General features: G+C 44.3%; 1 protein-coding gene across 5 annotated transcripts in view; it reads right to left on the bottom strand.

Annotated features, from left to right (window-relative positions):
* TTC23L (tetratricopeptide repeat domain 23 like) overlaps positions 1-13,875 on the bottom strand; it is a 29,891-nt gene that overhangs the window by 3,676 nt on the left and 12,340 nt on the right. For all 5 annotated transcript variants that reach the window (XM_045021487.1, XM_045021491.1, XM_045021489.1 and 2 more), the window contains 4 exons: positions 12,258-12,366; positions 9,747-9,874; positions 7,055-7,204; positions 5,835-5,917 (listed from right to left, as the gene is read on the bottom strand). In XM_045021487.1, coding sequence (XP_044877422.1) covers positions 5,835-5,917; positions 7,055-7,204; positions 9,747-9,874; positions 12,258-12,366 — 470 coding nt within the window. The remainder of the gene's footprint in view (positions 1-5,834; positions 5,918-7,054; positions 7,205-9,746; positions 9,875-12,257; positions 12,367-13,875) is intronic.

Genomic DNA, 13,875 nt, shown 5'->3' with positions numbered 1-13,875 from the left:
AACACAGTAGTAACTAAATGCCTTATCCAAATTGTACCCAAACATTCTATGATCTTGCCTTTAGAGATTCACCCTCTGATTCAGGAAGACATGATGATCATTTGACAAGATAACCACAACATTTTGGTGCCATGTAAAGTACTGGAGAAACAGAAAATCAATGTTTGTCAGGTTTTCCAAAGGTGACAGGGAATTGCTCTAACTCTCTCACGGTCTGTCTCACGTGCTGTTTAGGATGTAAATTCTGGGAGTGAGCTGTATTATCTCCTGTGCCTCAGAGGGATGAGTGCACTATTGGCACTTTGCTGATGATAATGTTATGCTGGCATGGTTAATGGCTGCCATCAAGTGAGCTTTTGATCTGTAGACAGTTACAGACCTCAAAGCTGATGGGCATGCCAGCCTCCTTTTATTTAAGCTAAATGGAAAAAGCAATTAATCCCTTTTATGGAGAAAGAAAGCAAAAACAATAGACACCACCATCCAAGACAAGGGAGGTCTGAGCAAAAATTAACTCAGGGAGAATAAAAGGGATTTCCCAGAGACTGATTGAAAATGCAGGGGCTAAGACATTGATTGGTGGAGCATTGTGTTCGTCAGGAAGAGAAAGCCAGGAGGCTGTGAGAGAAGCAGTGTGAGGTTGATCCTGAGAGGAAGCCAGGAGGGAACTATACAAAATGCTGGTTGAGAAGGCACATTTGGATTTCTGAACAGGGAAACTGCCTGCGGGTGTTTATTTCTATTGTGTTCAGAGAAACAGGACTTTGTGTACATTCTTTGCAAATAAACAGGATTTCATGAAAGAAATATTCTGGGCTATTGAATACTGGTTAACCATTTGGCCAAGGGCCAACAAATAGTTAATACCACATAGCCTTCAGTTTATTGTTTTCCTGCTAGACTGTCTGCCTGCTCATTACTCTCTTCTTAATGGCTATTTGGTCCCTTCCACTCATGACTTTGTGCCTTGTGTCACACACCACCTACGCTTCTTTTTCCTGTGTACTAAGCACACTCTAGCTCTGTTTAGATCTCTCCTTAAGAACTACTTTTTCCCACCCCCTTCTTGTTGATCCTCTACAGTGTTATCTACTCCCACTCTTGCAGGTCATTCTTTGTTTAAAGTGTATCCAACTAGTTTAAATTGTAAACTCTTTGTGGCAGGGACCTGTCTAAACTATGTCTTGTAAAGTACTTTACACAAGTAATTCTTGCAGCACAAGGTTTAGCAAGTACGTTTTACAGTGCAGGGGTTAAATAAATGAGTGAGGCAAAAAATGCTAATACAGATCATCATCATTCTAACTGAAGTTGCTACAGTTTAAAGCTTCATTTTCACAGTTGCAGACCTAGTCCCTAATCCTTAGATTAACTTCTAAAGGAGCAGCAGCAGCCGTCAATCAGGATGGGGATTTTATAGAGAATTAGCATAGAATTTGTAAGAATAAATGACCAGTGAAATTTTAGAAACCTGTTTTGGCTAAGCAAATATCAGGGGGGAGAGATAGCTCAGTGGTTTGTGCATTGGCCTGCTAAACGCAGGGTTGTGAGTTCAATCCTTGAAGGGGCCACTTAGGAATCTGGGGCAAAAATTGGTCCTGCTAGTGAAGGCAGGGGGCTGGACTCGATGACCTTTCAAGGTCCCTTCCAGTTCTAGGAGATTGGTATATCTCCAATTATTACCTTTTAACAACTTTCAGGCACTGCTAACCTGATTTGAATTAGAACCAATAATTCAATGGCAAAAGACTCCATGTGCCATAGTTAATTGCACTGGATGTGAGCAAAGCCCACAGGTAAGTGGGGAACATGGTCCTGTTCCCTGCTCCCACTGTGAGGGGTTTAAAAGTGGCCTGGCAGGGCTTGAGAGCGGCAGTTCTCAAGACTGGGCTAATTGAGGAAGTGGCTGCAGGTGAGGCCATGCCCCAAACTGAACCACAGCTGGCCCCTATAAAAGGCCAGGGAAGCCAGAAGCCAGACAGTCTCTCTCTGGTTATAGAGAGAGATGGGCCTGGCTGCTTAGGAGCTGAGACAAGGTACCTAGGGTGAAGCAGGGCTGGGGAAAGGCTGAGGCGCTGGGGAAGCTCCAGCCTAGAAAACCCCAGGCTGCGGCCTAGCACAGGGCAACAGATACTGGGGGTTGCAGAGGGCAGCCCAGGGGTAGGCCAAGGCAGCAGGTCCAAACCCCTTTGCCTGTGATGAGTAGGCTGATACTGCAGTCTGCCCCAGAGTGTGGGGCTAGATAATGACTGGCAGTAGCCACTACTGAGGCAAAGTGGGGATAGTGGGGTGGGGGGTTCCCTGAGACAGAAGGGGAAGCCCAGAGCAGAAAGGGGTTACTGCCAGGGGGCAGCACCCCCATGTAAAAGGGCACCGGGTCCAGGGAGGGACACGGGGGCCAGAGGACAGGTGGATCACCGGCCTGCAGAGGGCGCTGCAGCGCTGGAATAGAGCTAATTCCCGGAGTCACCAGCAGGAGGCGCCGCAGGGGTGAGTCCGACCCGTTTACAGTCCACATGGAGACCTAGAAGATGGGTCAGAAATAGGAGGGACTGTGGGCCATAATGGCAGAGAGAAAGGAGGGTCAGGGCAAAACTGGGAGGCAAGATCAAATCAGTATCTTAGATGCCTATAGACAAATGCGAGAAGTATGGGTAATAAGCAGGAAGAACTGGAAGTGCTAATAAATACAACTATGACGTTGGCATCACTGAAACTTGGTGGGATAATACACATGATTGGAATGTTGGTGTGGATGGGTACAGCTTGCTCAGGCAGGATAGACGGGGAAAAAGATGTTGCCTTATAAAAAATGTACACACTTGGTCTGAGGTGGAGATGGACATAGGAGACAGAAGTGTTGAGAGTCTCTGGGTTAGGCTAAAAGGGGGTAAAAAACAAGGGTGATGTCATCCTAGGAGTCTACTACAGGCCACCTAACCAGGTGGAAGAGGTGAATGAGGCATTTTTCAAACAACTAACAAAATCATCCAAAGCCCAAGATTTGGTGGTGATGGGGGACTTCTACTATCCGTATATATATTTTGGGAAAATAACACAGCGGGGCACAGACCATCCAATAAGTTCTTGGATTCCATTGCAGACAACTTTTTATTTCAGAAGGTTGAAAAAGCTACTGGGGGGAAGCTGTTCTAGACTTGATTTTAACAAATAGGGAGGAACTCATTGAGAATTTGAAAGTAGAAGGCAGCTTGGGTGAAAGTGATCATGAAATCAGAGTTCACAATTCTAAGGAAGGGTAGAAGGGACGACAGCAAAATAGAGACAATGGATTTCAGGAAGGCAGATTTTGGTAAACTCAGAGAGCTGATAGGTAAGATCCCATGGGAATCAAAACTGAGGGGAAAAACAACTGAGGAGAGTTGGCAGTTTTTCAAAGGGACACTATTAAGGGCCCAAAAGCAAGCTATTCCGCTGGGTAGGAAAGATAGAAAATGTGGCAAAAGACCACCTTGGTTTAGCCACGAGATCTTGCATGATCTAAAAAATAAAAAGGAGTCATATACAAAATGGAAACTAGGACAGATTACAAAGGATGAATATAGGCAAACACAGGAATGCAGGGGCAAGATTAGAAAGGCAAAGGCACAAAATGAGCACAAACTAGCTATAGGAATAAAGGGAAACAAGATGACTTTTTATCAATACATTAGAAGCAAAGGAAGACCAAGGACACGGTAGGCCCACTGCTCAGTGAGGAGGGAGTAACAGGAAACTTGGAAATGGCAGAGATGCTTAATGACTTCTTTGTTTTGGTCTTCACTGAGAAGTCTGAAGGAATGCCTAACATGGTGAATGCTAATGGGAAGGGGGTAGTTTTAGAAGATAAAATAAAAAAAAAAGTTAAAAATCACTTAGAAAAGTTAGATGCCTGCAAGTCACCAGGGCCTGATGAAATGCCTCCTAAAATACTCAAGGAGCTAATAGAGGAGGTATCGAGCCTCTAGCTATTATCCTTGGAAAATCATGGGAGACAGGAGAGATTACAGAAGACTGGAAAAGGGCAAATATAGTGCCCATCTATAAAAAGGGAAATAAAAACAACCCAGGAAACTACAGACCAGTTAGTTTAACTTCTGTGCCAGGGAAGATAATGGAGCAAATAATTAAGGAAATCATCTGCAAACACTTGGAAGGTGGGAAGGTGATAGGGAATAGCCAGCATGGATTTGTAAAGAACAAATCATGTCAAACAAATCTGATAGCTTTCTTTGATAGGATAAGGAGTCTTGTGGATAAGGGAGAAGCAGTGGATGTGGTATACCTAAACTTTAGTAAGGCATTTGATACGGTCTTGCATGATATTCTTATCAATAAACTAGGCAAATACAACTTAAATGAGGCTACTATAAGGTGGGTGCATAACTGGCTGGATAACCGTACTGAGAGAGTAGTTATTAATGGTTCCCAATCCTGCTGGAAAGGTATAACAAGTGGGGTTCCGCAGGGGTCTGTTTTGGGACCGGCTCTGTTCAATATCTTCATCAACAACTTAGATATTGGCATAGAAAGTACGCTTATTAAGTTTGCAGATGATACCAAACTGGGAGGGATTGCAACTGCTTTGGAGGATAGGGTCATAATTCAATATGATCTGGACAAATTGGAGAAATGGTCTGAGGTAAACCAGATGAAGTTTAATAAAGACAAATGCAAAGTGCTCCACGTAGGAAGGAACAATCAGTTTCACACATACAGAATGGGAAGAGACTGTCTAGGAAGGAGTACGGCAGAAAGGGAGCTAGGGGTTATAGTGGACCACAAGCTAAATGTGAGTCAACAGTGTGATGCTGTTGCAAAAAAAGCAAACGTGATTCTGGGATGCATTAACAGGTGTGTTGTGAGCAAGACACGAGAAGTCATTCTTCCGCTCTACTCTGCGCTGGTTAGGCCTCAACTGGAGTATTGTGTCCAGTTCTGGGCACTGCATTTCAAGAAAGATGTGGAGAAATTGGAGAGGGTCCAGAGAAGAGCAACAAGAATGATTAAAGGTCTTGAGAACATGACCTATGAAGAAAGGCTGAAAGAATTGGGTTTGTTTAGTTTGGAAAAGAGAAGACTGACAGGGGACATGATAGCAGTTTTCAGATATCTAAAAGGGTGTCATCAGGAGGAGGGAGAAAATTTGTTCACCTTAGCCTTTAAGGATAGAACAAGAAGCAATGGGCTTAAACTGCAGCAAGGGAGGTTTAGGTTGGACATTAGGAAAAAGTTCCTAACTGTCAGGGTGGTTAAACACTGGAATAAATTGCCTAGGGAGGTTGTGAAATCTCCATCTCTGGAGATATTTAAGAGTAGGTTAGATAAATGTATATCAGGGATGGTCTAGATAGTATTTGGTCCTGCCATGAGGGCAGGGGACTGGACTTGATGACCTCTTGAGGTCCCTTCCAGTCCTAGAATCTATGATATCCAGGTGCTGATTCTGGCATCCACTCCAGACCATCTATGCTGCTGTGGCCATGTACAGTGACTCTACAGGAGTGCGGGGGAAATTCCCACAGCACAGAAGCGGTGAGGTGTCAACGTAAGTAGCCCTATAACATACAGTGTGTGGGAGAGGGAGCACTGAATGTTCTAGGGTAGCTGGACTACTGTACAATCCATTGGCAACCCTGGGCAGGATGTGCTTGCAGGCTGCTCTAACTTATGATGGGGGGGCTATTTTGCCTAATTTTGTTCATTATATTAAACAAGACTCAGTACTGTATATAGACATTTGTTACTAGCAAGCTGCTACATCCCCTGCGGCAGGGACAGCATCTTGACAATATGCAATATTACATTATAAATAACAATGCTGATGAGATCACCTCTCTAATGCGGTCAGGAGCTCTTGCATCTCTTTCAGTTTCCTGTTGCGAGGCCCATAAACAGCTATTTGAATCTGCAAACACTGTTTAGCATAAAATGAATGAGAAGTGATATGTTGTATAACCCAACTTCAAAATCAATCAAGTTGCATAAGCACTGATTATGCATAGTTATCTACATATTAGCAAAGGAACTCCAGTGGTTCCGCCTTCAGTGATGTCAGAGGAGTATTTTTAAAAATTGGAATTAAAATCTAAGCAGCATAAATGGCTGGGTCTTGTAGAATTAAATATACAGGTATAATAAAAATAATATCAGCATGACATGACACTTTCCATCAAAGCACTCTGCTTAACTAATTAATCTGCATGACACCATTGTGATAGAGGTATTAACCAGAGTTTTACAGATGGGGAAACTGAGGCAGAGTGGCTAGCTAGGGTCTAGATTCTCCATGGTTGAGAGGGGAGGGACATCACTATGTTGATTATCACTACAAAGGGGTTTTAATTAATTAGCCTCTTAGAACGGGTAGGGCAACTCCCACCTTTTCATGTTCTCTTTATGTATGTATATCTCCTCACTATATGTTCCATTCTGTGCATCCGATGAAGTAGGCTGTAGCCCACGAAAGCTTATGCTCAAATAAATTTGTTAGTCTCTAAGGTGCCACAAGTACTCCTGTTCTTTTTTTACTGTACATTTTAATTCATGGAGCTTCTTTCTATTCATTCCACTGGGGGTGGGAGGAGGGCTTTTAAGACAGGCGATAGCTACGGGTTGTCACTGCTGAGAGGCTGTTCCCCCTCCTCCCCAAAACAGAATAGGTTTTGTAGCTTGCTTCCCCTCCCCAGCTGTGTGGTAGCAGTTGCCATGGTGGTTCATCAGCACTATTAAATCCCAACTGATAGCCAATCCAGTATCCAGGGGTTCTGCAGGGGAGTAAGTATGGTACATAGTTGCTGGCCAGCTGTATCTTCAGTTGCCTGCTGAGCCCAAATCCCTGTGTGGACTTGGCACAGATGGCAGGTTTATGTGGGCAAATCTCATTACTAACATGAATAAGATCTGCACATCAGACTCCTTGAGAATCTATAGAGAAATAAAGCCTGATATCTCTAGCAGGATTTATAGTTTGGAAAATTAGTGTGCATTTACATTTTCAAACACTGTGAGGCAGTAAATCCAAGAAAATCACTAGCAATGTAATTGTAATTACCTTATTGAACAGCTGGTAAGCCTCTCTCATCTTTCCCTCTGCCAGGCAGATACTGCCCATGATATGGTAAGTTTCAGCTGTTTTCTCACTAAAATCACCATAGGTGTCTATTATGGACTTCAATGAATCTTTCAGCAGCCTGTAGGCCTGCTACAGAGAAAAATGCAACATAGCTTAGCACATAAAATATATTCATTTTTGGATCAGCATCTTTAAATGACTGACTGCTGCATGTTTAACTCATTTAGAGTTTAACACCAATGCTTCTCGGGATCTACAGCCATTCTCCAACGATATGGAACCCTTACGGAGAATAATTCTGATCTTTAAGACTAGCAGTAAAACTATCACAAAATGGAAACTCAGGAAGTGTGATAGGGTGACCACCTGACAATGAGACATCTGTTATTTGACACTTAATGTCCTGTGTCCCATGTCCAGTATTTTAACAATAAGCATGTGAAGGGTCATACACTATAATGTAAATGTGTACTATTTTGCATTATGTATAATTCTGTACCACAAAAAAACATTGGAGAATGCTGTACCTTAAAAATAATCTTAGGGCAAAATTTTCCAAAGGGCCTAGGCACTTTTGAAAATACTATCTTTAGTCTCCTACTTTTAATTGAGCTGTCCTTTAGGGTGACTGCTTACTTTTCAAGAATATAGAGAGAGTAATGTTACATAAAAAACCACTGTCCATCAAATATTGCTTATGGAGGAATCAGAACACAGAAACAGGATCTTCATAAAAAATGGGAGAAATCTGGACCCACTGAAGTCAATAGTATGGATTCTGGGCTGTACTGCCAGCACATTGATTTCAGTGGGGCCAGGATTTCACCCCTTGTATACCTAATGTTATACTGGAAAGTGTTAATGGCTGCCATCAAGCATGTCTTTGAGCTATAAGTAATCACAGATCTTCTTAAAGCTGATGGCTCCCTTCATGGAATATGCTAGCTGAAGGGAGTGGTAGCCACCACCCAGGGCACCAGGTTGCATGCAAGGTGAAGCTGAAACTAAGGGCATGGCTACACTTGCAGATGTAGAGTGCTGGGAGTTAAACCAGCCCTCGGAGACGGCAGCAGAGAAAATGCTGCAGTATGTTTACACTGTCAGCTGCAAGCGCACTGGCGTGGCCACATTAGCAGCTTTTGCAATGCCACAAAGAGCAGTGCATTGTGGTAGCTATCCCAGTGTGCAAGTGGCTGCAATGTGCTTTTCAAATGCGGGGGAGGAGTGGAGTGTGACAGGGAGTGTGTTGTGTGTATGTGAGGGGAGAGACAGTGTGTTTTGGGGGGCTGAGAGCGTGTCAGCATGCTGTCTTGTAAGTTCAGAAAGCAGCAGACCCTCCCCCCCACACATGCACGCACAACAGCAGCATTCCACACTAATGGTTTGCTTTGTCCCGGAGCAGATAAGCATGCCGGCTGTCAGAAATGGAGCTTTGAAAGGGGATATCCGCATGCCTGCAGCCGATTTCAAAACAATGAGAAGAGTGGCCACTTGACTTCAGGGGATTATGGGACATTTCCGGAGGCCAATCACAGTGCAGTAATGCAACACCTTGTCCACACTGATGCCCGGGCATTTCAGCCAGGGCGCAGCAAGCTTTATGCTTCTCATGGAGGTGGATTACCAGGAGCGCTCCTGCTGCAGAGTCCAGGCGCTCTATGTGGACACCACAGGAGTTAGAGAGCGCATTAAAGCAGCCCCTGGCACCCTAACTCACAAGTGTAGCCAAGCCCTAAGCCATGTGGGTAGAGGGGTTTTCCTGGAGGCTTACAAATGTACGCATTGGGGGCATTGACTGATTGCAGCTGGTGTGTCTGTGTGAAAGCAAGAGAAAGCCAGCACACCGCAAGGGAAGCAGGTGTGAGCATGGCCCTGAGAGAGATTGGAGACAGACCTTCTTGGGACACAGAACTGGCTGAAAAGGCAGGCATGGAAATTGTGAACAAGGAAACTGCTGTTTTCTCCTACTGTGTTCAGGGAAATAAGACTTTCGTGCAATCCTGTTTATTTAGAAAGAAATACCTGACTCTTATAATCAATTTCTCCTCCTAATGGTAACAGTCTGGCAAGGCCCCAAACATTGACTAAGTGCTCGGGCAACTCTTAATGCACTGTTAGGTGTATTATTAAAAAGATGACCTAGACTGTAGGAGGTCTGTACTTTCTCCTCTTGCATTTAATAGGAGTTTTCTCACTGAGTTGAATGGGAGCAGGAGAGTATCTCCTGAGGACTTTTACATTGCCAGGCAAGTGAGGTGATACATGGCTATACCAAGCGTCATGGAGATTCCATGTCAGGCAGTGCTGCTATCTGTTTGCTCTTTAGTTCCCCCTCACTCACACTGACAGTATGACAGAGACCCATGGATTCTGGGCTCTACTGCCAGTGCAAAGTTGCCCTACAGTCCATGAAGGATCCAGTGTAGTGGGATCCTCCAGTGGCACAGTACTGGTGAAGTGGCTCCTATGCTACCCTTCCTTCCTGTAGTAGGTGTAGAAGGGCAGCCAGCCTACTCCTGCAAACTGCTCATCCCTGGCTGCTCTAACCTCCCCTTGGAGCTGATGGCACCAGAGAGCAATCAAAGGAGGTGTTTTTTTCTGACACACACCTGCACATGCACGTTCTATACGGCTACAAACACTAAGCTTGTAAGCTAGTATTTGGTGTTACCTGTTTTTTCCCTACATATACAAGCCATTTACTGAATTCCTCAATGGCAGTAAGTGTCAGGGAATCCTTCGCACCCAATGCTGCCTGATACGCAATCAGACTCTCTGTAAAATACATTTCAGCCGCCTCTAGAAATAAGCACAGTAATTATTACTGACAGACTGGAACCCTTTTAGAACAGGACATCTCAGCTCCAGCCCAGGTAACAATCCCATACAAACAGTGGATTTTATTAGTAATTTAACTGTGTGGGTATAAAAAGCTGCTTCTAGCTTCCCTAAATGCAGAGGGCTAAATTTTGACCCTACTTACATCCCAAGCAACCTCATTGAAGTCTGAAGTTATTTTAATAAGAAAAGGTTAAACAAAATAGTTTTAGGGCACATGAAAACCTGCTAGACTGAAGTCTAATTTATCTACAGAACAAGCAAAGCACAGCAGTGTGTGTATGGCCTTCACTACACTGCCCTGCCAATGGGCCTCAACCTTTCCCTGGAGAGACCACCTGTAAGGGTAACTCAGTTTCCATGGCCATTTGCTCCTGGGCCTCTCTGCTGATACTGCTCTCGTAGGTGTTGAGTGGAGTGGTAATGCTTGTGCTGGGGACACCTGTTCACTGGGGTCTGGACTCAGACCAGTAAACTCACTTTACGTAGTCTAAAGACCCATGAGTTTCCCACCTCTAGGATGGGTTTAATGATGTAAAGGTCTTTGAGCTCTACTGATGAAAAGTACTATATAAAAGCTAGGCCTTTTGATATTACCTAGCTACAGTAGCATATCAACTGCAAACCTAGATGAGAACTACAACTGTCTAAATGACCACTATTCTCCTATAACAAACGCTTCTGTTTTTTTTTTAAACTAGGAAAAAGTGGCAAAAAATGTTGGTTAATGCAGAGTTAAGGTTGCGCAGTGATAGCTCATGCCCTTCCAGAATGTTGAATTCAGCAAAACTCAAACTTCTGAAAACCAGGAAATACATTTAAGGTAGACACTAATGTAACCTTAACTCTGCCCTCTGAGTGATGTTTCACTACACCTATATAAACACAGACTCCCACTCTGCCTCTTCACTGTAATGGACAGGCGCTACCTGCCATCGCCCTACACTCAAACACTGAGCCTGCTCCCCTGACAGAATACCACACCTGTAAAATTTAACAGCCCCTTCATAGCCTTCTACAACCCCTTCACACTTGCACACAGGATACCAATCTATTATTAAATCCACAGATTGCTGTCATATCCCATCTCACTACTAACAATACCCATGACAAGATGATCCCGGTGCCCTGCTACTGACACAAAGTACACAATTCTGTATTGAAATGATGCAGACTGGAACTTCAAGGTACACATGTACCTCTTTCCTTTGAGCTCTACTGATGAAAAGCACTATATAAAAGCAAGGTCTTATACTACTGTGGCTAGGTAATAATTAAATAACTGCAAATCTAGGGGAGAAAATAGGCAGGGATTCAGACGCAGATCTTATGATATCACAATCACAGCTCTCTGAAGCTGCTCCAACCTCCACCATTCAAATACAACTACATTTAGCACAAAGGGAATGCAGCTGGATTGCATGCAGATAATTCCCAGTGGCTATTGCCAGCACAGTTAAAGTAAAATCTGGACCTGAATCAGAATCTGAATGTAGGTGCAAAGCAAAACCTACACAGTTAAAGTAAATGCCAATGCAACCTTAGTTTGGTATTTCCTGGTTTGAGTTTTGCTAAACTTGACATTTTGGAAGGGCACCTGGCAACCTTAATTCTGCATTATCAAAGTTGTGGGGAGGGATAGCTCAGTGGTTTGAGTATTAGCCTGCTAAACCCAGGAATGTGAGTTCAATCCTTAAGGTGGAGCACTTAGGGATCTGGGGCAAAAATCTGTCTGGGGATTGGTCCTGCTTTGAGCAGGGGGTTGGACTAGATGGCCTCCTGAGGTCCCTTCCAACCCTGATCTTCTATGATTTAATAAAGCTCTACAGATGCACAGCAAGTGTCCAATACTGCACTCCTTACATTCAAAATTCCCACTGAAGTCAATGGAAATGAATTATAATCAGTAGAAACTCCCACTAAAGACAGCAGAAAGGGGAATTCACACTGAAAAAAAAATCCACCAATCCAGGGAATATTAAACACCTGAACTTCCAGGTGCTATTGCTAGAAAATAACACTTCATCTTCTGTTACATGCAGTGGTCCAGATTCTGCTTTGAGACACCTGTGCAACCTCCACTGGCTTCAGTGGGGCTTACATCGGTAAACTGCAGGCGGAACTTGTCACACTGCAGGTGGAGTGAAGTGCCAGTTCCAGGCAATGATCCCACAAACTTCAGGTGTTGAATATTCCATAGGTCAGCTCATTTTTACTAGTGTGTATATTCCTAAATAGGCTGCGTACATTTTTAGAATCTCCTGGCTCATCTTCAAGTTATAGCATTACATTAGGCACTAGAAGAAATCATAATTCTGATACAGTAAACCTCTTCCTTACTTACCAATATGCTGCTGGTCTCCAGTTGCAGCATAAGCTTTGCCCAGCAACAAGCCCGTCTGAGCAGCTTCAACACTAAGTTTCTTGTGCAGAGCCATGCAAATGGAATGGGCCTAACAAAGATGGAGATTATTTATGCTAAATAAACACTGCATACAAGTACAGTAAATAGACTGTCTACAAAGGCAGGTATTTTCATAGACAACACCACCTTTGTTGAGTTAGCCACAGGTGCAGAAACAAGGCAACCCTCTGGAACAGGAAAATTCCACCAAACAAAGCAGTTTAAACTCCCAATATTTGAACCAGCACTCAGTATCTCTTCTCCTCAGATTGTGCTTCTCCCACAAGGAGCAAATATTTAAATAAATAAATCTTTATTATTATTAGAGAGAGGTGGAAGCTTCCAACCCACCAGAAGTTAGAGCTATTTGTACCCTGGGTTTTGCTTTGCATCTACATTAAAGTTCTGATTCAGGTCCAGATTTAGATTTTAAACATACACAAGTTGGTTGTGTTTGGAGCTGGGTGTCTGGTTTAGACCTGTTTCTGATTTTTATCCTTTGGCTCTGTAAAGGTGAGGGTGGTTTATTTAAACAGTGTTAAGTAGTTTAGCATGGTTTCAAAGCAAAGCAAGCAGCCACTGTTTTGCCTTTGCCTGGTGCGGCAGGCAGCTTAAGTCAAGTTCTTCAGTCTTCAGACCCCACAGAGAACGGGGATCAAAATTCTGCAGGAAGTTGCCATGTGATAATGGTAAAGAATCACAAAAAGAGTCACTTTCTTCCAACATCATAGAAGGAGCTTTATTAGAAATCGGAGAAACTGTATTATCTCTAGTTACTCTCTTTCTCAGGGCTTGTCTTCACTGGCACTTTACAGTGTGTGAAAAACAGGGGCAGCTCCAGACTCCAGCGCAGCAAGCGCGTGCCTGGGGCGGCAAGCCGGGGGGGGGGGGGTGTCATCGTGAGGGCGGCAGTCAGGGAGCCTTCGGCTGCGTTTCTGTGGGAGGTCCACTGGTCCCGTGGCTCAGCGGCAGGTACGCTGAAGGCACGGGACTAGCAGATCACCTGCAGAACTGCCACCGAATCCACGTGACCGGCGGACCTCCCGCAGAAACGCCGCCAAAGGCTCCCTGACTGCCGTGCTTGGGGTGGCAAAAAAGATAGAGCCACCCCTGGTGAAAAAACACCCCCCTGAATGCTGCAAGTTTCAGCGCTGTAACGTGCCATTATAAACAGTGCACCGGCGCTGGGAGCTACGCCCCTCCTGGAGGTGGTTTTTTTTAGCGCGCTGGGAGAGCTCTCTCCCACGGCTCTGCTGCAACTACACAAGCCACGTTAAAGTGCTGCCGTGGCAGCGCTTTAACGTTGCCAGGGAAGATGTGCCCTTCATTTCAGTGTTGCCTGTAACTTGGGTACCGTCCACACATTAAAAACCCTTAACACCAGTGTAGTAGTGCTTTTAACTCAAATTGGCTGGCCCATCAGGGAATAGAGGCTACACCTCATATTAGCACAACTTGTCAGCAGCTAACGCAATCACTTTGTGCAGGTCCAGTGTTGGTTTATTGTTTTCCCCAGTGTGGCCATTCTCACTTGAGCAAGGCTAACTCAAGAGGAGTT

The sequence above is a fragment of the Mauremys mutica genome, chromosome 6 (assembly GCF_020497125.1).
Source record: "Mauremys mutica isolate MM-2020 ecotype Southern chromosome 6, ASM2049712v1, whole genome shotgun sequence".
In the NCBI taxonomy this organism is placed as follows: Eukaryota; Metazoa; Chordata; order Testudines; family Geoemydidae; genus Mauremys; species Mauremys mutica.
This window is presented reverse-complemented; position numbering and strand designations above follow the sequence as displayed.